At 43.6% G+C, this 22672-nt stretch overlaps 1 protein-coding gene across 1 annotated transcript in view; it reads left to right on the top strand.

Moving 5' to 3' along the window:
* LOC134340888 (uncharacterized) overlaps positions 1-22672 on the top strand; it is a 167734-nt gene that overhangs the window by 77529 nt on the left and 67533 nt on the right. The window contains exons 9-18 of the mRNA XM_063038461.1: positions 558-620; positions 4610-4664; positions 5684-5843; positions 8130-8166; positions 8355-8475; positions 9987-10029; positions 10577-10650; positions 12485-12516; positions 14883-14932; positions 21282-21593. Of these exons, the coding sequence (XP_062894531.1) occupies positions 558-620; positions 4610-4664; positions 5684-5843; positions 8130-8166; positions 8355-8475; positions 9987-10029; positions 10577-10650; positions 12485-12516; positions 14883-14932; positions 21282-21593 (947 nt within the window). The remainder of the gene's footprint in view (positions 1-557; positions 621-4609; positions 4665-5683; positions 5844-8129; positions 8167-8354; positions 8476-9986; positions 10030-10576; positions 10651-12484; positions 12517-14882; positions 14933-21281; positions 21594-22672) is intronic.

The following is a 22672-nucleotide window of genomic DNA, read 5'->3' as shown; positions in this document are numbered from 1 at the left end:
ATAAAGAAATACAATGAAGAATACAATGAAGCTTATGAAAAACTATACATAAACAAATACTAACAAACAACATGCAAAGAAAATAATACTGAGAACAGGAGTTGTAGAGTCCTTGAAAGTGAGTCTGTAGATTATGGAATCAGTTCAGTGTTGGGGTGAGTGAAGTTATCCCCTTAGTTCAGGAGCCTGATGGTTGTAGGAGAATAAATGTTCCTGAAGCTGTTGGTGTAGGATCTAACGCACCTGTACCCTCTATCTGAAGGAAGTGGTGAGAAGAGGGTATAGCCTGGATGGTGGGGGTCCATGGTTTCTCGGAACCTTTATTCTAAACCTGTGTCCTCTAGTTTTAAGCATCTTTACAAGGCATTGTGTATCCTTCTGTTAGTATATTGGTGTTGTATCTTTAAAGTCAAAATTTAGTGCCTTTTGTTATCCATGCTCTTGGAGGCTCATCCCTCTTCATTAGCCTCATGTTCTGCTCAATAATGAAAATTGCTCTGCTGTGTACAAGCAATAACTGGTTTGTTTCATTTCCCCTCTCCTCCTCTCCTTTTCAGTCCATATAATCATCACTTGTATTGTCGACGGGCCTACTGCTACCTGCAGCTGAGTGATCACCGGTGAGTCATATTCCTAGTGATGAGTGGGTGCTTTTTATTCCTCAATTTATTAGCAAGGTCACCGCTGTATTGATGCCATAGTCCAATGTAAGAGGAGCTGCAATATGACACATCTTTACTCTCCAGACTCAGTGACATAGTGTCTGAGGGAATGGGGATGCTGTGTGGTCATACCTGCCATTTCAGATTTTACATTAAACTGAGACCTCGTCTACCCTCTCAGGTGAAGATAAAAAGTCACCACTGCTATTTGAAGAATAAATTCAGAGGCAGCAAGATAGCATAACAATTAGGTATGAGGAGCAAGGGCTATTAAACCCCCATGTACGCAAGTTGGTGAGACCGGAGTTCGAGGCTTAGTGTTCAGGGACCTGGTCATCAGAGAGTCTGAAGTCGAGGTCTGGACTTTGGGGTCCTCATTTGTTGAAATTGATAAGTCCTGGGTCGATATCAAATATGGAAGCCTGACGGCTGGAGCCCTGGGTCTGCAGTCCACGAGCTCACTGGAGGCCAGAGACCACCTGCCCTGGAGTCGGAGGCCTGTCTGTGTTTGTGGTGAGGGCGTGGGTGTGGGGAACAGGGCTTGTTGCTGTTGTTTGTGTTGTTCTGTTGAACGTTGCGGATATGCTATGTTGGTGCCAGAATGTGTGGTGACACTTGCAGTCTGCCCTCAGCACATCCTTAGGTTGTGTTGGTTGTTAACGCAAATGGTGCGTTTCACTGTATGTTTCCATGTACATGTATCCCTGGTTTTGTGGGTCCAGAACTGGCTTGCCCACAGAAGGCAAAGAGTGGTTGCAGACGGGTCATATTCTGCATGGAGGTCGGTGACCAGTGGTGTGCTTCAGAGATCTGTTCTGGGACCTCTACTCTTTATAAGTTTATAAGTGACCTGGATGAGGAAGTGGAGGGATGGGTTAGTAAATTTGCTGATGACACAAAGGTTGGAGGTGTTGTGGATAGTATGGGGGGCTGTCAGAGGTTACAGCGGGACATTGATCGGATGCAAAACTGGGCTGAGAAGTGGCAGGTGGAGTTCAACCCATATAAGTGTGAGGTGGTTCATTTTGGTAGGTCAAATATGATGGCAGAATATAGTATTAATGGTAAGACTCTTGGCAGTGTAGAGGATCAAAGGGATCTTGGGGGTTTGAGTCCATAGGACACTCAAAGCAGCTGCGCAGGTTGATTCTGTGGTTAAGAAGGCATATGGTGTATTGGCCTTCATCAATCGTGGGATTAAGTTTAAGAGCCAAGAGGTAATGTTACAGCTTTACCGGAACCTAGTCAGACCCCACTTGGAGTACTGTACTCAGTTCTGGTTGCCTCACTACAGGAAGGATGTGGAAACTATAGAAAGGGTGCAGAGGAGATTTACAAGGATGTTTCCTGGATTGGGGAGCATGTCTTATGAGAATAGGTTGAGTGAACTTGGCCTTTTCTCCTTGGAGCGATGGAGGATGAGAGGTGACCTGATAGAGGTGTATAAGGTGATGAGAGGCATTGATCGTGTGGATAGTCAGAGGCTTTTTCCCAGGGCTGAAATGGCTGCCACAAGAGGGCACAGTTTTAAGGTGCTTGGGAGTAGGTACAGAGGAGATGTCAGGGGTAAGTTTTTTACGCAGAGAGTGGTGAGTGCGTGGAATGGGCTGCCGGTGACGGTGGTGGAGGCAGATACAATAGGGTCTTTTAAGAGACTCTTGGGTAGGTACATGGAGCTTAGAAAAATACAGAGTTATGGGTTACCCTAGGTAATTTCTAAAGTAAGTACATGTTTGGCACAGCTTTGTGGGCCAAAGGGCCTGTATTGTGCTGTAGGGTTTCTGTGTTTCTATGTTCTATGCATTTGTTGGAAAAAGGTATGTGAATCTCTAGGGTAATGCCTTCTACAAAAGCTATTTGGAGTCGGGTGTTGCAATCAATGAGATGAGATTGGAGGTGTGGGTAGTAGAGGTACCCTGCCCTGTAAAAAAGACACACAAAGTCAGGTTACTGACAGAGCCTGCTCTTCTCAAGAAAGATCTCTTTATGTGCACCATGCCTCGATCAAAACAGCTTTCAGGGGACCTTAGAAGGATTGCAGAGATGCAGGAAGCTGGAAAAGGCTACAGAAGCATTTCTAAAGACCTGAGTCTTCATCAGTCCACAGTAAGAGAAATTGTCTATAAATGGAGGAAATTCAGTACTGTTGCTGCTTTCCTTCGGAGTGAGCATCCTGTAAAGATCACACCAAGAGCACAACGTGCAATGTTGAAGGAGGTGAAAAAGAACCCAAGGGTAACAGTAAAAGACCTGCAGAAATCTCTAAATCAGAATCAGGTTTATTATCACCAGCATGTGACGTGAAGTATGTTAACTCACCAGCAGCAGTTCAATGCAATACAAATGTAGCAGACAGAAAAAAAAATAAAATAAAACATAATAATAATAAACAAGTAAATTAATTACTTATATTGAATAGATTTTTTTAAAAAGTGCAAAAACAGAAATACTGTATATTTTTTTAAAAATGAGGTAGTGTCCAAAGATTCAATGTCCATTTAGGAATTGGATGGCAGAAAGGAACAAGCTGTTCTTGAATCGCTGAGTGTGTGCCTTCAGGCTTCTGTACCTCCTTCCTGATGGTAACAGTGAGAAAAGGGCATGCCCTGGGTGCTGGAGGTCCTTAATAATGGACACTGCCTTTCTAAGACACTGCTCCCTGAAGATGTCCTGGGTACTTTGTAGGCTAGTACCCAAGATGGAGCTGACTAGATTTACAACCTTCTGCAGCTTCTTTCGGTCCTGTGCAATAGCCCCTGCATACCAGACAGTGATGCAGCCTGTCAGAATGCTCTCCATGGTACAACTATAGAAATTTTTGTGTATTTGTTGACATGCTAAATCTCTAGAACTTTCTAAAGTCTCTGTTCATGTGTCCACTATAAGAAAAACACTGAACAAGAATGGTGTTCTTGGAAGGACACCACAGAGGAAACCACTGCTCTCCAAATAAAAACCACATCGCTGCACATCTCAAATTAGCAGAAGACCACCTGGATGTTCTACGATAATTCTGGGGCAATGATCTGTGGACAGGTGAGACAAAAGTTGAACTTTCTGGCAGAATTGCACATTGCTATGTCTGAAGGAAAAAAGGTGCTGCACACCAGCACCAAAATCGCATTCCAGCTGTGAAGTACGGTGGAAGGGCCTGATTTGCTGCCTCATGGCTTGGACAGCTTGCGGGAACAATGAATTCAAAATTGAATCAAGACATTTTACATTAGAATGTCAGAGCAGCAGTCCATCACCTGAAACTTAATAGAAGTTGGATGACGAAACTAGACAATGATCTGAAAAACAACAGTAAATCAACAACAGAAAGATTTAAAAAGAAGGAAATTTGTGTTTTGGAATGGCCCAGTCAAAGTCCTGACCGTAATCCTATAGAAATGTTGTACAAGCAGTTCATGCAAGGAAGCCCACCAACATCCCAGAGTTGAAGCAGTTTTGTAAGGAGGAATAGTCTAGAATTTCTCCAAGCTGATGTGCAGGACTGAGCAACAGTTACCAGAAACGTTTGGTTGAAGTTACCTTGGTCACACCAGTTACTGAAAGCAAAGGTTCGCATACTTTTTCCAACAAATACATGTTAAATTGGATCATTTTTCTCAATAAATAAATGAATAAGGATAATGTTTTTGTGTTCTTTATTTAATAGGGTTCCCTTTATCTATTTTTAGGACTTGTGTGAAGATCTGATTACATTTTAGATCATATTTATGCAGAAATATATAAAATTCGACAGGGTTTAGAAACTTCTTCGCACCGCTATAAGTCTGAACCACAAGCTCGACGGATTTCACAGCTCGGCAGTATCTTGACTGGAAGACATTAGAAGAACAGTTAAAAGAAGTTCCTGAATATCTTACCTTTTCTGGAGTTGTTCTGGGAGCGGGCGGGCAATATCAGAGAAGTCTAAGTGATTTTCTTTTTCTCTTCTGTAGAACTGCCATCTTGGACAGCATCAGAGCCACGGTCCTGAAGCCAGATTATTTCAAGGCAAGTGATCTTATGAAAGACTTGTGTTCAAACCACCATTCATCTAGTTTTCAATCTTGTCATGCCTTGTCTTCAGAGATTGTTTTGGGAATATTTTATTAATTTAGTAATTTTGGGGAATCTATTTTTCAACTTCTGTTTATGCTAAGTTTTCTGGATTTCTCCTTTACTGGAAAATTCCAGGAAGTTCCTAATGCGTCAGCGAAAATCTATCTACATATAACATTGTTCTGTTGCTCTACCGTGGTGACCCTGCATAATTAGAACAGTTCGGGCCCTTTGGCCCGCAATTTTGTGCCAATCTATATAAACCTACATCACGCTCAATCAAACCCTTCTCTCCGACACAGCCCATAAAACTCCATTTTCCTAACATCCATGTGCATATCTAAATAGCCCTATTATATCAGCCTCTACCGGGAACTCACCACTCTCTGCCTCTGAGACCTCCCTTAAATTTTTCTCTACTCACCTTAAATGAGTAGAGTTGGGCACGTGGCCAAGTGGCTAAGGCGTTCGTCTGATGATCTGAAGGTCGCTAGTTTGAGCCTCAGCTGTGGCAGCATGTTTGTGTCCTTGAGCAAGGCACTTAATCACACATTGCTCTAGTGTCTGGGCGAGGAGTGACGCCCCACACAGACTTCCAATCTGTGCCTTGTAAGGCATGAAAATGCCCGACGCAGGCCTCTCATGGTCTGAGTCGACAGTTCCCCCTCCCCTCACCTTAAATGGATGTCCTCTGGTATTGGTCATTGCCACCCTGGAAAAAAAAGATGCTGGTTGTCCACTCTATCTATGTCATTATATAGAACAGTACAGGCCTTTTGGCCCATAATGTTGTGTTAGCCCTTTAATCTACTCTAAGGTCAATCTAACCCTTAGGCACATGGTTGTCCAAGAGGACTAAGAGTCCCTAAATGTTCCTAATGCTGAAAGTGTTTTGTCATTTGGACATCAGTCCCTTTCCTTCTCTCCCACAGTGACATGCTTGCTTTGATACCTTGTTCTGCTCTCTCCAGGGCCATTACTTCTGTGCTAAAGGTCTCTTGTCAGCAGGCTACCCGGACTATGCTTTGGTAGTGAACAGGAGAGGCATTGACCTGTGTCTGGTCGGAGGCAGTGACATCACTGTACTGCAGGAACAACGAAGTGAAATTCAGGAAGAAATTAAGAAAAAAGGTAATTGACTTCTCTGTCATCGCCACAATGTCCTCTATTAATTTGGTGCGTTGCACAGGGTGTGTGTTAGGATGGTGCAGAGAGACTTGGGAGTCCTTGTGCAGGATTCCCTGAACATTATCTTGCAGGTTGAGTCAGCAGTAAGGAAGGTGAATGCGATGTTAGCATTCATTTTGAGAGGACTAGTATACAAAAGCAAGGATGTAACACTGAGGCTTTATAAGGCATTGGTCAGACTGCACTTGGAGTATTGTGAGCAGTTTTGGGCCACTTATCTGAGCAATGTAGGCATTGGCAAGGGTTCAGAGGAGGTTCATGAGATAATTCAAAGTTCAAAGTAAGTTTCTGATCAAAGTACATGTATGTCGCCTTATATAACCCTGAGATTCATTTTCTTGCAGGCATACTAAGTAAATCCAAGAACCATCATAGAGTCAATGAAAGACCACACCCAACAGGGCAGACAGACAACCAATATGCAAAAGACAGCAAACTGTGCAAATGTAAAATAGAAAAAAAAGCAATAAATATTGAGAACATGAGATAAAGAGTCCTTGAAAGTGAGTCCATTGGTTGTGGGAGCATTTCAGTGATGGTGCAAGAGAAATTAAATGGAGTTATCCCCACTAAATCAGAATCAAGTTTAATATCACCGACATATGTTGTGAAATTTGCTAACATTATGGTGGCAGTATAATGCGATACATTGTAAATATGGAGGGGGTGGAAATTGTGATTTACAGTATATATGTGTGCACGTGTGTGTGTATATAAATAGATAAAAATATGTATGTAGGTCAAATAGTTAAGTTAAAAGAAGTAGTGCAAAATCAGTAATAAAAAAAGTAGTGAGATAGTGTTTATGGGTTCAGTGTCCATTTAGAAATTAGATGGCAGAGGGGAAGAAGCTGTTCCTGAATCACTGAGTGTGAGCCTTCAGGCTCCTGTATCTCCTTCCTGACGGTAACAATGAGAAGAGGGCATGTCCTGGGTGATGGGGGTCCTTAATAATGGACGCTGCCTTTTTGAGGCTTTGCTCCTTGAAGATGTCCTGGAAATTACAGAGTACCCATGATGGAGCTGACTAATTTCACAACTCTCTGCAGCTTACATCGATTTCCACCCCCCCCCCCCCCCACCACCCCATACTGGACAGTGATGCAGCCAGTCAGAATGCTCTGGTTCAGGAGCCTGATGGTTGAGGGGTAATAACTGTTCCTGAACCTGGTAGTGTGAGAACTGAGGCTCCTGTACCTCCTTCCTGATTGCAGCAGGTGGCAGATGCCAGGAATGAAAGGGTTAATGTATGAGGAGCATTTGGCTCTGGGCCTGTACTTGAATGAGGAGGAATCTCATTGAAATCTATCAAATATTGAAAGGTCTAGATAGAGTGGATGTGGAGAGGATGTTTCCTATAGTGGGGGAGTCTGGGACCAGAGGGCACAGACCCAGAATAGAGGAACATCCCTTTGGAACAGGGATGAGGAGGAATTTCTTCAGCCAAAGGGGTGGTGAATCTGTGGAATTCATTGCCACAGACGGCTGTGGAGGCAAGTCATTGGGTATATTTAAAGCAGAGGTTGATAGGTTCTTGATTAGGGCATCAAAGGATACTGGGAGAAGGCAGGAGAATGGAGTTGAGAGGGAAAATAAATCAGCCATGATGGAATGGCAGAGCAGGCTTGATGGGCTGAATGGCCTTATTCTGCTCCCATGCCTTATGGATAGGAGAAGTGTAGATTCCAAGTATCTGTTGTGATTTTTTTGTATTGCTCACTCTTGGGAAGGAAGTGGAAGTTGAAGGGACAAGTAACATGTTGGCAGAGTTGGACTGAATTTCAGAGTAGCCTTCAGCCGAACTGGTCTGGAAACCCTCATTCTTTGCGGCCTGGAGGTTTGGGACCATTGTTGTAATTGACTTATCGCTACGTTCATGCGAGGAAAATATGCGCTGTGTGATTAATATTAAATTCGTTAGACAAACCCCTTTAGAAACAAAATTAAGTGTATTAGCCACTTATAAGTGACTTATAGTTGACTTATCACCAATATTCCAGTCGTGATTAACAACCCCTCCCCGGGTCAGCCGGTCCGCAAGAATATTGTCAATATTGAACCGGTCCACGGTGCAAAAAAGGTTGGGGACCCCTGGTTTAAGAGGCACTTAGACAGGTACATGGAGGGGCTGGTTTCAAGGGGTTTGGGACTAGCTGGGTGGGCATGGACTGGTTGGGCTGAAGGGCCTGTATCGCTTTATGACTCTATTTTGTTGTTCCATTCCCTCAGATAACTGCGAAACAACACAAGAGGAGCACAGTTCATGGTAAGTGAACCTGAATTATTCTCCATTTTTTAGGGAGGGTAAAGACAACTTTAAAATGGAGCAATTCGTCTATTTTGTCATATAACCCATTAGGAATTCTGTAACAATGGTATGAGTAGGTAAGTGATTACCTTCCCTCTGGCTCTCCCACAGCCCTGTCTTTACTTTTTCCATCTGGTTCTTTTCAGTAAAAAAGCAATGGTTGTCGGTGGCGATGACAACTCAGTGCCCAGGCCAGGTTCAGATACAGACATAGAGTCTTTGGAAGGTGAAGGGTCTGCTGGCAATGCCAGAAGGGAGAAATTCCAGGTGAGTTGTGGGAATTGACAGGGTCCTAATTAGCGGGTGGAAAATGTGGTTTAATACCCTCAGTTAATAAAAAAAAAAAAATCCTAGGCTCAACAACAGGGTGGCACAGTACGATGGATGTTCATGCAATGTATCACAGCACCAGCAATTTAGGATTCAATTTCCTCTGCTGTCTGTAAGGAGATTGTACGTTCTCCTGTGGCTTGTGAGCTTCCTCTGGGCGCTCGAGTTTCCTCCCACATTCCAAAGGCCTACAGGTTAGGGTTAGTGAGTTGTGGGCATGCTGTGTTTGCACCAGAAACGTGGTAACACTTGCAGGCTGCCCCCAGCATGTCCTCGGTCTGTGTTGGTCATTGACACAACTGTTATCTGTATATTTCACTGTATGTTTTGATGTACGTGTAACAAATAAAGTTAATTCTAAAAATCTTAAGCTATTCGTCGAAGAAAGCTCTCTATTACTGCTGATGAGTCTCAACCTGTTTCCCAGTGGAATCATAATAAGTTCTGACTCTGTTACCCAGATTTTGCCCTCTCTTCCCAAACATCCAAACCAGTGGAAGTAGTTACATACATTCCATCGATAATATGGATGGATATCTTGAAGCTTTAGATCATGACACTCCATCTACACCTTTCACTGGAGGTCCATACCAAGCTACATTCAAGGGCAATGACTACCATTCAAGAAAAATTCTTATTTTAAAAAAATTTTATTTAGATATACAACACAGTAAGAGGCTGTTCCATCCCTTCGGCCCATGCTGCCCAATTATGCCAATGTTTGTTCATGTTACTAATTAATCTCCTAACTCGTATGTCTTTGGGAGGAAACCGGAGCACCTGGAGGAATCCCATGCAGTCACAGGGAGAATGTACAAACTCCTTACAGACAGCGTCAGAATTGAATCTGGGTTGCTGGTGCTGAAATAGTCTTTAGCTATCCACTACACTTTGCACAGGATTGGGAAAAAGTTGCAGAAAGTTGTAAACTCAGCCAGCTTCATCATGGACACCAGCCTCACCAGCATCAAGGACACCTTCAAAAGGTGATGCCTCAAAAACTCTGCATCCACCTTCAAGGACCCCCATCACCCAGGACAAGCCCTCTTCTTATTGTTACCATCAGAGAGGAGGTACAGGAGCTTGAAGACACACACTCAATGTTTTAGGACAATAAACATATACAAATTTCATGATATATGTCAGTGATATTAAACCTGATTCTGCATGTTCCAAATCATTTAATTTCCCTACATGAAGTCACATGCAATTCTGGTTTAACCTCTGCTTATCTCTGTTAACATCTCCCTTGATTGAGGTCAACTCTGCTTAACTCTGTTCCGATGGAAGTGGGGACAATGAACTGAGGTCAGATAGGAGGGTGGTGAAAGAGAATAAACAATGCTGCTTGAAAATTAAAAGCCTTAAGACCAAAAATTCTCTGTGGCAGAGAGAATGAAGCAGCATTGAAGAGAAAGATTAATGTACATTCTTGATTTTTTTTCCAGGCAGCTTGGGAGAACCCGATTGAAAAGAACTGCAAGGTTTTCGGTGAGTCAGAACAGAAGGCATTTCTCTAATTCTTTTCCTATTTCTTCTGGTCTGATGGATGGTTTGAGTTGTAAGGAGAGACTGGATAGGTTGGGACTTTTTCCCCTGAGGTAATGGAGGTTGAGGGGTGACAAATACATGAGCGGAGTACATAAGGTGGATGGTCACAGTCCTTTCCTCAGATTGGTGGGGTGGGGTGTGGGGTTAGTGGATCTATGGGATGAACTACCAGAGGAAGTGGTAGAGGTTGGTACAATTATTAAATTTAAAAGACATTTTGTGATGCTCCTCTGCTCCTATATCTTATGGTCTTATGATTAGGAAAGGTTTAATGGGATGTGGGCCAAACACAGGCACATGGGACTAGCTCAGGTAGACAACTTGATCAGTATTGCCATGTTGGGCTGAAGGGCCTGTTTTTGTGCTGCATAAGTCTGTGACTCTAAATCCTCCCTTAAATCTCCTTCCAAAGAAAATGACCACATTGTCCTCACACCTACAAGTGTTGTTGTGTACAGTCATGCCTATATTGATATGTTTGTTCCAGATGAGCTCCCTGAAGAATCTGACACAAGTATTGAAAGTCAGAAGTCGGCTCCCAAGACTGAAAAGACAAACTCGGTAAAATCTTCCTCTTTGTTCTCCCCTTTTCCCCCTTTTCCACCCTTATCAATGTTAAAGTTGGGAAAATTTGCCATATTTTATATGGCTAACACGAGAGGGCAGTTTTAGGGTGCTTGGAAGTAGGTACAGAGGAGATGTCAGGGGTAAGTTTTTTACTCGGAGAGTGGTGAGTGCGTGGAATGGGATGCTGGTGAAGGTGGTTGAGGCAGATATGATAGGTCTATTAACATTCTCCTGGATAGGTACATGGAGCTTATAAAAATAGAGGGTTATAGGTAACATGATGTAATTTCTAAAGTAAGTACATGTTCAGCACAGCATTGTGGGCTGAAGGGCCTGTATTGTGTTGTAGGTTTTCTATGTTCTATGTTTATTTTATTTAAAGATACAGCATGGTAACAGACTCTTTCGGCCCAGTGAGCCTGTGCCACCCAATTACTACCATGTGACCAATTAAGACCATAAGGTATAGTAGCAGAATTAGGCCATTTGGCCCATTGAATCTGCTCCACCATTTCATCTGATTCAATTTTCCTCTCAGCCCCAATCTCCTGCCTTCTCCCCATATCCCTTCATGCCCTGATCAATCAAGAATCTATCAGCCTCTGCCTTAAATATGCATACAGACTTGGCCTCCACAGCTGCCTGTGGCAAAGAATTCCATAGATTCACCAGTCTGAGGGTAAAGAAATTCCTCCTCATCTCCATTCTAAAATAACACCCCACTATTCTGAGTTACAGTAACAGTGATTGTAAGTTTAAAAACTCATTGTCTCACTGATGTTTGGGCAAAACCCTTTGCTGCTCTAGTCCACAACAATGTGGCTGAGACTTAACTTTGAAAAGGCTCTCAAACCATCCATTAAAGGTTATGAAATGCTGACTGCACGCCTGTGAATTTCTTTTTAAAAAAAAAAGCAGAGGCATTCATCTTTCAGGACAAGTGGATGTTGAAAGCTGGAAGTCAAAAACTTCCAGTGCTGGAAATTGGAAATAAAATCTCAGCAGCTTAGACAGTTCCTGTGGAAGGAGAAATGAGGTGAACTTTGCAGTTCAAATATTCTTCCCTTTTTAACCCTTTAGGGGTTGCAATCTAAATCATCTTTTATAAAGCAAATCTGGATTTAGATCCTGGAATGTGTGGCAACACTTGCAGGCTGCCCCAGCACATCCACGGGTGTTTTGATTGTTACTGTATGTTTTGATGTACATGTGATAAATAAACTTGAATCTTGATTCTTCAATTGAAATGAAAGAAAATGCAGACTCAGAGCAAAAGAAAAGAAATCTAAGATTAAAGATTAAATTAGCTTTGTTTTTCACATGTACATGGAAACATACAGTGAAGTGTACCGTTTGAGCCAATGACCAACACAGTCTGAGGATGTGCTGGGGGCAGCCCGCAAGTTTCACTACGCTTCTAGCGCCAACATAGCATGGCCACAACTTACTAATCCTACCCTGTGCGACTTTAGGATGTGGGAGCAAACCAGAGCACCCTCGGAAAGCCATACGGTCATACAGAGATCATACAAACTCCTTACAGACAGTAGCAGGCATTGACTCCTGATTGGTGGTGCTGTAAAGCATCATGTTAACAGACTGATATCAGGAAGTTTTGTACAATGAACAAGGAGCACATGAGATGTGCTGTGAACACTAAGCTTGGGGATATCCGTTTCAAATTATATAGTTGTAATAGAAGGGGAATTTAGGGTCATTAAAGGTGAACAAAATACCCTTCTGTCCTTATCTGCAGAAATGCTGTGACCTCATTGTAAAAAATATATCAAATAAGTGCTCAACATTCTTTTCATGTTTTTTTGTTTAGTGCGAAGATGTTCGTCCAGATTCTAATGAACAGTAAGTAGAAGTTGAAAATCTCCAATGTGTTAATGAATTATAACTGGATTCCTTCCACCCTTCCACAGTTCACCAGCTCTCCTGCCCACAAGAGCTGGTCTAGCAGATTCCCAGTGCTCGTAACCATGAATCCTGGGTTACTCTCAGTTGCCTGACCTAGTATTTATCTCTCTGTGACTTTCTTTCCTGACTTTAAGAACCCTTATCACTGGACATGCTCTCTTATTACTGACATCAATGAGGAGGTACAGGAGCCTGAAGGCACACACTCAACATTTTAGGAACAGCTTCTTCCCCTCCGCCATCAGATTTATGAATGGCCCATGAACGCTACCTCATTTTATTGTTTTCTTTTTCCACTACTTATTTATTTTTATACACTTATTATAATTTAGAGTAATTTTTGTGTATTACACTGACTGCTGCCACAAAACAACACTTTTCATGTCATATCAGTGATAATAAACCTGATTGTGATTCAATATTTGCAGCTTTTAGAGAGTCACATTCTCTATGGTTGGCAGCATTTGGACCTCTTGTTATTTTGGTAAATTCTCTGTTATTGTCACAAGTACAGGGAAAAACTTTGTTTTGCGTGCCATCCATACAGATCAATTCAGTACAGAAGTGCACTGAGGTAGAACAAGGGAATACAATAACAGAATGCGGAATAAAATGTTGCAGTAACAAAGAAAGGGTATTGCAGGCAGATAATAAGATGCAAGGTTGTGATGAAGTAGATTGCGAGGTCAAATGTCCATCTTGTGCTACAAGGGGTCCAGTGAATAGTCTTTATAACAGTGGGATAGAAGCTGTCCTTGAGCCTGGTGGGACGTGCTTTCAGGTTTTTGAATCTTTTGCCTGATGGGAGTGGGAAGAAGAGAGAATGACTGGGGTCTGTGTTGGCTGTTTTAACAAGGCAACAGGAAGTGAAGACATTCGGCGGAGGGGAGGCTGATTGCTGTGATGTGCTGAGCTCTGCTCACATCTTGTTTCAGTATCTTATGATCCTAGGTATTTTAGCTGGCAGATTGGGAGAGCTTTAAATTTAAAGATTAATTTTATTTGTCATACGTACATCAAAATATCAAAACATACAGTGAAATGAATTCACACGAGGAATTCTGCAGATGCTGGAAATTCAAGCAACACATATCAAAGTTGCTGGTGAACACAGCAGGCTAGGCAGCATCTCTAGGAAGAGGTACAGTCGACGTTTTGGGCCGAGACCCTTCGTCAGGACTAACTGAGAGAAGAGCTAGTAAGAGATTTGAAAGTGGGAGGGGGAGATCCGAAATGATAGGAGAAGACAGGAGGGGGAGGGATGGAGCCAAGAGCTGGACAGGTGATTGGCAAAAGGGATATGAGAGGATCATGGGACAGGAGGCCCAGGGAGAAGGAAAAGGGGGAGGGGAGCACCAGAGGATGGGCAAGGGGTATAGCGAGAGGGACAGAGGGAGAAAAAGGATAGAGAGAGAGAAAAAAAAATTAATAATAAGTTGTTTGTGTCAACAGCCGACACAGTCTGAAGATGTTCTGGGGGCAGTCCACAATTGTCACCACGCTTCCTAGCGTGCCCACAACTCACTAACCCTAATCAGTATGTCTTTGGAATGTGGGAAGAAACCGGAGCACCCAGAGGAATTCCATACACGCTTGGGGAGAATGTACAGAATCTTTACAGACAATAGTGGGAATTGGACCCAGGTCACTGGTGCTGTAAAGCATTATGCTAGTCACTACGTTACCATGCTGCCCTTACTTTGCGCTCGCTTTTGCAGAGCCCCTGAATTAGCAGCAGCTCCACTGTTGTGTGAACTCTGTATTTACCTGGCACATCCCCTGAGTTATTTACCAACTGATCAAACCAGGAAATATGGAATAAAATGTGACTGTCTAGAAATTTAGTTGGTCATCAAATCCTCTTGAGTAACACACACGAAATGCTGGAGGAAATCAGCAGGTTGGGTAGCATCTCTGGAGAGAAATAAACAGTCAACATATCTGGCTGAGACCCCTCATCTGTAAATGTAGAAAACACTCAGCAGGCCAGGCAGCATCTATGTAAGGGAATAAAGAGTCGATGTTTCATCAGTCCTGATGAAAGGTCTTTGCCCAAAACGTCAACTGTTTATTCCCATCTGTAGATGTTGTCTCACTTGCTGAGTTTCTTCAACAGTTTGTGTGGATTGGGCACACTGTCTGTTGGAGCCTCTTCATCTAGTCTTGTCTTGGACATGAAGTACTGTGCCACAGGAACCTGGCTGTAAATTGGTACCAATTGATAAGATGAAGGAGGAAAGGTTGCTGAAGCAAATAAAACAGTTAAAGTAACTTACTAACCCTCACATATCTCCATACTTTAGATATGAAGAAGAAAATAGTTCCAGGAAAATATCAGAACCAAAAAGTGCAGGTAAGTAGATCCAAAGCCTATCTCTATCCATCGCATAAACATTAAAGATTCTGCAGATGTTGGAAATCCAGAGTAACACACACACAAAGTGCTAGAGGAACTCGGCAGGTCAAGCAGTACTATTTAGGGGAGTAAAGAGTCAACACTTTGCCTGACTTGCTGAGTTCCTCCAGTATTTTGTTTGTGTGTTTCTCTATCCGTCTGTTTAAGCTCCATAGCTCTAAGCATCAAATTAGCGCCATTAAAATAGAAGGAAGTGTTGGTTGCTTTGAGTGTGCAGAATGATAAAACCCATACCAGGTATTTCAGACTCTTCGTTCTTCACATCCTGGGGCCTGCAGATGGAATCCTACAGCTCAATGAGGCCATTCAGCCACAAATTGCCTATCTGGCCCTATGAAAGACTGTCCACTGCCCTGTCCTTTCTTTGTAAAGTTTTCTTTTATAACTATAGATCAAATGCACTTTTGTACGTTTCCAGTTAATTTGATTCCATTCATCACTGGTTTCATCAGAACACTGAGTAAAAATGCATTTTCCCCATCAAAGGTTTCATTTAATGTCAGGGGTATACATCCTGAAATTCCTTTTCTTTGCAAACATCTACGAAAACAGAGGAGTGCCCGAAAGAATGAATGACAGTTAAATGTTAGAAACCCAAAGTGCCCCCCCACCCATGTGTAAGCAGCAGCAAAGCAATGATCTCCCTTCCCCACCCCACCAGCAAAAAAAAGCATCGGCGCCCCCCACTGAGCACTCAAGTGTGCAGCAAAAGCATCAATAAAGACACAGACTTGCAATACCCCAAAGACTACTTGTTCACCCGGTAATTCGACATACCACAGGCTCGCTCTCTCCCTAATAAAACTCCTCTGGTTTTTACGACTGCCATCGAAAATGTGCTTTTATTGCCCCTTTGCTGGTGGGAAATGCACGTGGAAAGGATACTTCCAATAGTGGGTGAGTCCAGGACCGGGGGCACAGCCTCAGGATAGAAGGTCGTCCCTTTAGAGCAGAGCTGTGGAGGAATTTCTTCAGCCAGAGGGTGGGGAATCTGTGGAATCAATTGCCACAGACAGCTGTGGAGGCCAAGTCGCTGAGTACATTTAAAGCAGAGGTTGGTAGATTCTTGATTAGTCAGGGTGTGAAAGGTTACAGGGAGGCGGCAGGAGAATGGGGTTGAGAGGGATAATAAATCAGCCATTATGGAATGGTGGAACAGACCTGATGAGCTGAATAAGACCATAGGACATAGGAGCAGAATTAGGCCATTTAGCCCATTGACTCTGCTCCACCTTTCCATCATGGCTGATTTATTTTCCCTCTCAACTCCTGCCTTTCCCCATAACCTTTGATGCCCTTACTTTGATTAATTTTCTCACGGAGACTTGCCTTAGTAGTGTGTGAAGTGTGAGGGTGAAATCCACCTCCCCTGTGTTCTTTATCTATGATTGTTCCACTAATTCTTGGATTGTGAATTACTGCTGAGATATCTAGACTACAAATTGGTTCAAAGCTGTAAGTGGGCACATTGACTGATGTAGGGGACGATGCACGTACAACCTGTTCCTATGTCTTATGATCTTCAAAACCTTAAGAGATCTGAACACAAAATTAATTTTATGTTTCTACTTTGTAGTAAAAGAGCAGCACATTGAAACACGAGAAACCTTGACAAAATTAATGAAGTTAAGAGATTGGCATTATTTTTCAAGTTGAATTTTAATTGTCATTCAACCATATACATGAATACAGCCAAACGAAGCAGCCAAGGTGTAAAACACAATACCAACAGTCTCTCACAGTAGTACATATAATAGCAGAAAAACATACAGTCACAAAAAATATATAGCCCAAGTACCTGAGTGGCATGGCCTGTCGATTTGTGGTGCATGGGATGTTGTCCTGGAGCCACGTTGTCTTCCACCAAGTGAAAACTGGAGGACACCACTGATGGGAAGGCCTAGCCCCCAACTCAGTACAGATTCCAGTGTGCCCGCAGAGGCCTCTGCTCTCTCCCAAAAATCCAAGGTACTGTAAGTCTCCAGACGTGTCTGTGTGTGCGTGTCTCTGTCTGGGTCTCCGTGCTTGTGTCTGTAATAAAGTTAATCTCACAATTGTAATGGGGGACTTTAATATGCAAAAGGCTTGGGAAAATCAAGTTCGTGTCGGATTGCAAGAAAGGGAATTTGTTGAATACCTACGAGATGGCTTTTTAGAGCAGCTTGTGCTTGAGCCTACTTGGGGAAAAGCTATCATGGATTGAGTGTTGTGTAATAACCCAGATTTTATTAGTTAGTTTATCATAAAGGAACCCTTCGGAGACAGTGATCATAATATGATTGAATTCATACTGCCATTTGAGAGGGAGAATGGCTGACAGGCAGGAGGCAACGAGTGGGAATAAAGGGGCCTTTTCTGGTTGGTTGCCAGTGACTAGTGGTGTTCCACAGGAATCAATATTGGGACCGCTACTTTTCACATTGTTTGTGAATGATTTACATAATGGAATTGATGGCTTTGTGGCAAAGTTTGCGGATGATATGAAGATGGGTGGAGGGGTAGGTAGTGCTGAGGGAGCAATGTGATTGCAGTAGGACTTAGACAAATTGGAAGAATGGGCAAAAAAGTGTGGCAGATGGAATACAGTGTTGGGAAATTGAATTGACTCTATTACTTACGTCCTTCACATACACGAGTAAAAATCTTTACGTTACATCCCCGTTCAATTGTGCAATTTATGGTAATTTATAATAAATAGTATGTAGAACTGGACAGTCAATATAACGTAGAAATACAGTTGTGTCAGCATGAATTAATCAGTCTGATGGCCTGGTGGAAGAAGCTGTCCCGGAGCCTGTTGGTCCTGGCTTTAATGATGCGGTACTGTTTCCCGGATGGTAGCAGCTGGAATAGATTGTGGTTGAGGTGACTTGTGTCTCCAATAATTCTTCAGGCCCTTTTTACACACCTGTCTTTCTAAATGTCCTGAATCACGGGAAGTTCACAACTGCAGATGCACTGGGCTGTCTGCACCACTCTCTGCAGAGTCCTGTGATTGAGGGAGGTACAGTTCCCATACCAGGCAGTGATGTAGCCAGTCAGGATGCTCTCAATTGTGCCCCTGTAGAAAGTTCTTAGGATTTGAGGGCCTATACTCAACTTCCTCAACTACTTGAGGTGAAAGAGACACTGTTGTGCTTTTTCAGCACACAGCTGGTGTGTACAAAACTACATGAGGTCCTCGGTGATGTTTATGCCAAGGAACTTGAAGCTGTTCACCCTCTCAGCCCCAGATCCATTGATGTCAATAAGGGTTAGCCATCTCCATCCCTCCTGTAATCCACAACCAGCTCCTTTGTTTTTGTGACATTGAGGGAGAGGTTGTTTTCTTGACACCACTGTGTCAGGGTGATGACTTCCTCTCTGTAGGCTGCCTTATTATTATTTGAGATTAGGCCAATCAATGTAGTGTCGTCAGCAAATTTAATTAGCAGATTAGAGCTGTGGGTGACGACACAGAGAGTGAAAGAAGGGGCTTAGTACACAGCCCTGAGGGGCACCTGTGTTGAGAGTCAGAGGGTTGGAGGTGAGGGAGCCCACTCTTACCACCTGCCGGCGATCTGACAGAAAGTCCAGGATCCAGCTGCACAAGGCAGGGTCAAGGCTGAGGTCTCTGAGCTTCCTGATGGAATTATGGTGTTGAATGCTGAACTGTAGTCCAAGAACAGCATTCTTATATAAGCATCCCTCTTCTCCAGATGTGTAGGGACAGTGTTTACAGCTATGGCTATTGTATCATCTGTTGATCAGTTATGTCGGTAAGTGAATTGTAGGGGATCCAGTTTGGATGGTGGCATGCTGCAGGTGTAGTCCTTGACCAGCCTCTCAAAGCAAAGCATTATTGAGGTGAGTGTGACAGGAGGGGTAACCTCATTGAAACCTATCGAATGGCGAAAGTCCTAGACAGAGTGAATGTGGTGAGGATGTTTCCTATTGTGAGTCGAGGACCAGAGGGCTCAGCGTCAGAATAGAGGGACATCTGTTTAGAACAAGATGAGGAGGAATTTCTTCAGCCAGAGAATCTGTGGAATTAGTGGTGAATCAGTGGAATTCTTGTCCACAGGCAGCTGTGGAGGCCAAATCTTTATATGTGAGTTGTTCAGACATGTTACCTTGGTCTTTTTAGGTACAGGAACAATGGTGGATGTTTGAAATAGGAGGGCACTCTACACTGGGAGAGGGAGAGATTAAAAATGTCTGTAAACACACCTGCCAGTTGTGCTGCGCACATCCTGAGTACTGGCCCTGGGATGCCGTCCGGTCTTGCGTTAGGGTTAGGGTTTCCACTCGTTGGACACACCTGTGTACTTCGGCCTCGGAGATGACCAAGCTGCAGGTCACATCAGCGGCTCTCCTCAGGAGCTTAGTGATGGCGACATCGAACCGAGCGTAAAAAAGATTTGGTTTATCTGGGAGAGAGGAATTGATGTTGGAAACACCACTGTGTTTAGCTTTGAAGTCTGCGATGGTGTGCAGACCTTGCCGTAAGCTGCGTGTGTTGTTGGTGGAGAGTTGTGTCTGGATCTTATCCCTATATTGTTGTTTCGCTGCCTTGATGACTTTGCACAGATTGTAACTGCATTTCTTGAGTTCCTGGTGGTCACCGGCAACGTAAGCTCTGCTTGTATTGAGCTGTTCATCCAGAGTTTCTGGTTTGAAGAGACCCTGACTGCTTTCTGGGGGACAACATCCTCGATGCACTTCCAGATGAAACTCGTGACCCCATCTGTGAACTCAGCGACATCCTTATCATGGAAGACAGTCCAGTAACATGGAGGCTGATTGGTCAGACCAACAGTGGACTGTTTTAACTATGGCTGCTACTTGTTTCAGCTTCTGCCTGTACTTTGGCACCAGAAAAATGGAGGAGTGATCTGATTTTCCAAATGGGGGGGTGGAGGAGCGCTTTGTAAGCATTGCAGAAGGGAGAGTAGCAGTAGTTCAGTGTGCTATCTCCCAGTGTGCTCACCTGGATATGTTGACAAAACTTCAAAGAGACTTTAGACAGCGATGCTCAATTAAAGTCACCAGTGACGATGAAGGCAGCCTCTGGGTGTGCTGTCTCTAGGGTGCTGATGGTCATATATGATATGTATGATGGTGCATTTTGGTAAAAGGAACAATAGGGCGAACTATTGTCTAAATGGGGAAAAAATACATATATCAGAGGTGCAAGACTCCCAGAAGGTAAATTTACAGGTTGAGTCTGTGGTACAGGTGGCAAATGCAATGTTGGCGTTTATTTCGAGGGGAATAGAATATAAAAGCAAGGAGATAAAGCAAGGCCTTATAAAACACTAGTCAGGCTGCACTTGAAGTATTGTCAACAGCTTTGGGCCCATATCTCAGAAAGGATGTGTTGTCATTGGAGACAGTCCAGAGGAGGTTCATGAGGATGATTCCAGGAATGAAGGGGTTAACTTATGAGGAGCATTTGGTAGCCTTGGGCCTGTACTCACCAGAATTTGGAAGAATGCGTGGGGATCTCATTGAAACCTACTGAATGTTGAAAGGACTAGATAGGGTGGGTGTGGAGAGGTTGTTTCCTGTGGTGGGGGTATCCAGAACTAGAGGGCACAGCCTCAAAATTGAGGGGCGACCTTTTCAAACAGAATCGTGTGTTTGATTGTGTGGATAGTCAGAGGCTTTTTCCTCAGGCTGAACCGGCTAACGCGAGGGGGAGTAGTTTTAAGGTGCTTGGAAGTAGGTACAGAGAAGATGTCAGGGATAGTTTTTTACGCAGAGAATGGTGAGTGTGTAATGGGCTGTCGGTGACAGTGGTGGAGGCGGATACGATCGGGTCTTTTAAGAGAATCCTGGATAGGTACATGGAGCTCAGAAAAATAGAGGGCTATGGGTAACCCGAGGTAATTTCTAAAGTAAGTACATGTTCAGCACAGCATTGTGAGCCGAAGGGCCTGTATTATTGCTGTAGGTTTTCTATGTTTCTAGAAGTAAGGAGGAATTTTTTTTAAGCCAAAGAGTGGTGAATCTGTGGAATGCTCTGCCACAGACTGCGGTGGAGGCCAAGTCTGTGGGTATACTTAAAGTGAAAGTTGACAGATTCCTGATTGGTTGGGGTTTCTAGGGATATGGTGAGAGGGCAGGTGAATGGGGTTGAATGGTTTCTGGGATCAGATATGAAGAAGTGGCGGAGGAGACTCGATGGGCTGAATGGCCTAATTCTGCTCCTATGTCTTATAGTCCGTGTCTGACTGTCCATTGTGTGCATGCGAGGCATCAAAGTTTCTCTTAGCTAACATTTATTTTCTTTGGTTGCTTACAGATAAGATAGTCTTTGATCCTTCCAAGTGTCGTCTGTGGCGAGCAGTGCATTCGGAGCAGGAGCTGATCACTCACGGTGTGGAGGATATCTCGTTCCTGCTCTATCGCTTGAAGCTGAAGAAATTTCTCTCTGAAATTGACCAGGAAGAGGTGGAGAAGCAGAGCACTGGGCCATTGAAGCTTGATGCCCTGCTTCGAATCGTGCTGAAAAAGAACTCCAACCTGGAGATTCGCAAGTTTACGTCTGTGCTAGTCGCTATCGATGGACTGAAGCCGGAACTTTCCAAATGGGTCCAGAATCTGGAGGAAATGGGTACGTTGGAATTCTGCCTGCAGACTTCATGGGATGAGATTTACAAATCATCTGTCCTTCCAACTTGTTTTGTAATGTTTCTCAGTTTCACACAGAGGATTACAGAACATTAAGCTGAGGAGTATACACAAATACACATCTGCATTCACTCCTGGTGAAGTTGTATCACCTTTGTTCAGATGAATTTGCATCAGAGGGCAGGGTTGTATAGTAGTTAGCGTAATGCTATTACAGCGTCAGTAACACTGGGCTTATTTCCTGCTGTTGTCAAAAAGCAGTTCATACTTCTCTCCCTTGAGTATGTGGGTTTCCTCTGGGTGCTCTGGTTTCCTCCCACGTTCCAAAGACATATGGGTTCGTAGGCTAATTGGTCATGTGTGTAATTGGTTGGTGTGGGCTCTTTGGGCTAGAAGGGCCTGTTGCTGTGCTGTATCTCTAAATACAATAAAAAAACCGTTTCCATCCCAGCAGCAACTTGCAGATACATCTAATGATGATTGAAGTGCAGGCTTGGAGAAACTCCACATTGATCCAAGGAGCAGTGCTTTCCGGAGGTGGTGAATGATGTACAATTCCTGAAGGATGTAAGGGTTTGGTTCCATTAATAATCCCTGAAAGTGGTTGGCATGCTCCAAGATGAAAGATGTCTTAAAGATGTCAGTAAGATTGAAAGAGTGCAGTCGGCACATTTTGCTCACCATGGGATTGTGGCCGAGGAGAGAGAGTTTAAAGGAAGTGAGCAGAGGCAGTCGGCACATTTTGTGTGATACTGTCCCGAGGAGACATTGGATTGCACGTTATTAGGCACTTGGCAAGGAACAATAATAAAGAGTTAGGTTTAAGCAGAGTGGCTGTTGTGTGAGTGGGCCAGTGTTGGTGTGGAGAGTTGAGGCTTTGGTTCATCAAGGTCTTAGCGAGGAGAGGCTAGGCCATAGGTCAGTTTTTTTCTTTATTTCTTATTGCACATTTAGAGCAGTTGAGATGCCAGACAGGATGCTGGAAGCTCCTCTCGTAGGATATGGGAAGGCAGGGAGACCTCAAGTGTTTCTGATGACGACACCTGCAAGAAGTGCACCCAG

This window comes from Mobula hypostoma, chromosome X2 (assembly GCF_963921235.1).
Source record: "Mobula hypostoma chromosome X2, sMobHyp1.1, whole genome shotgun sequence".
Taxonomy (NCBI): domain Eukaryota; kingdom Metazoa; phylum Chordata; class Chondrichthyes; order Myliobatiformes; family Myliobatidae; genus Mobula; species Mobula hypostoma.
Note: the sequence above shows the minus strand (reverse complement) of the source record. Positions and strands in the feature narration are given on the sequence as shown.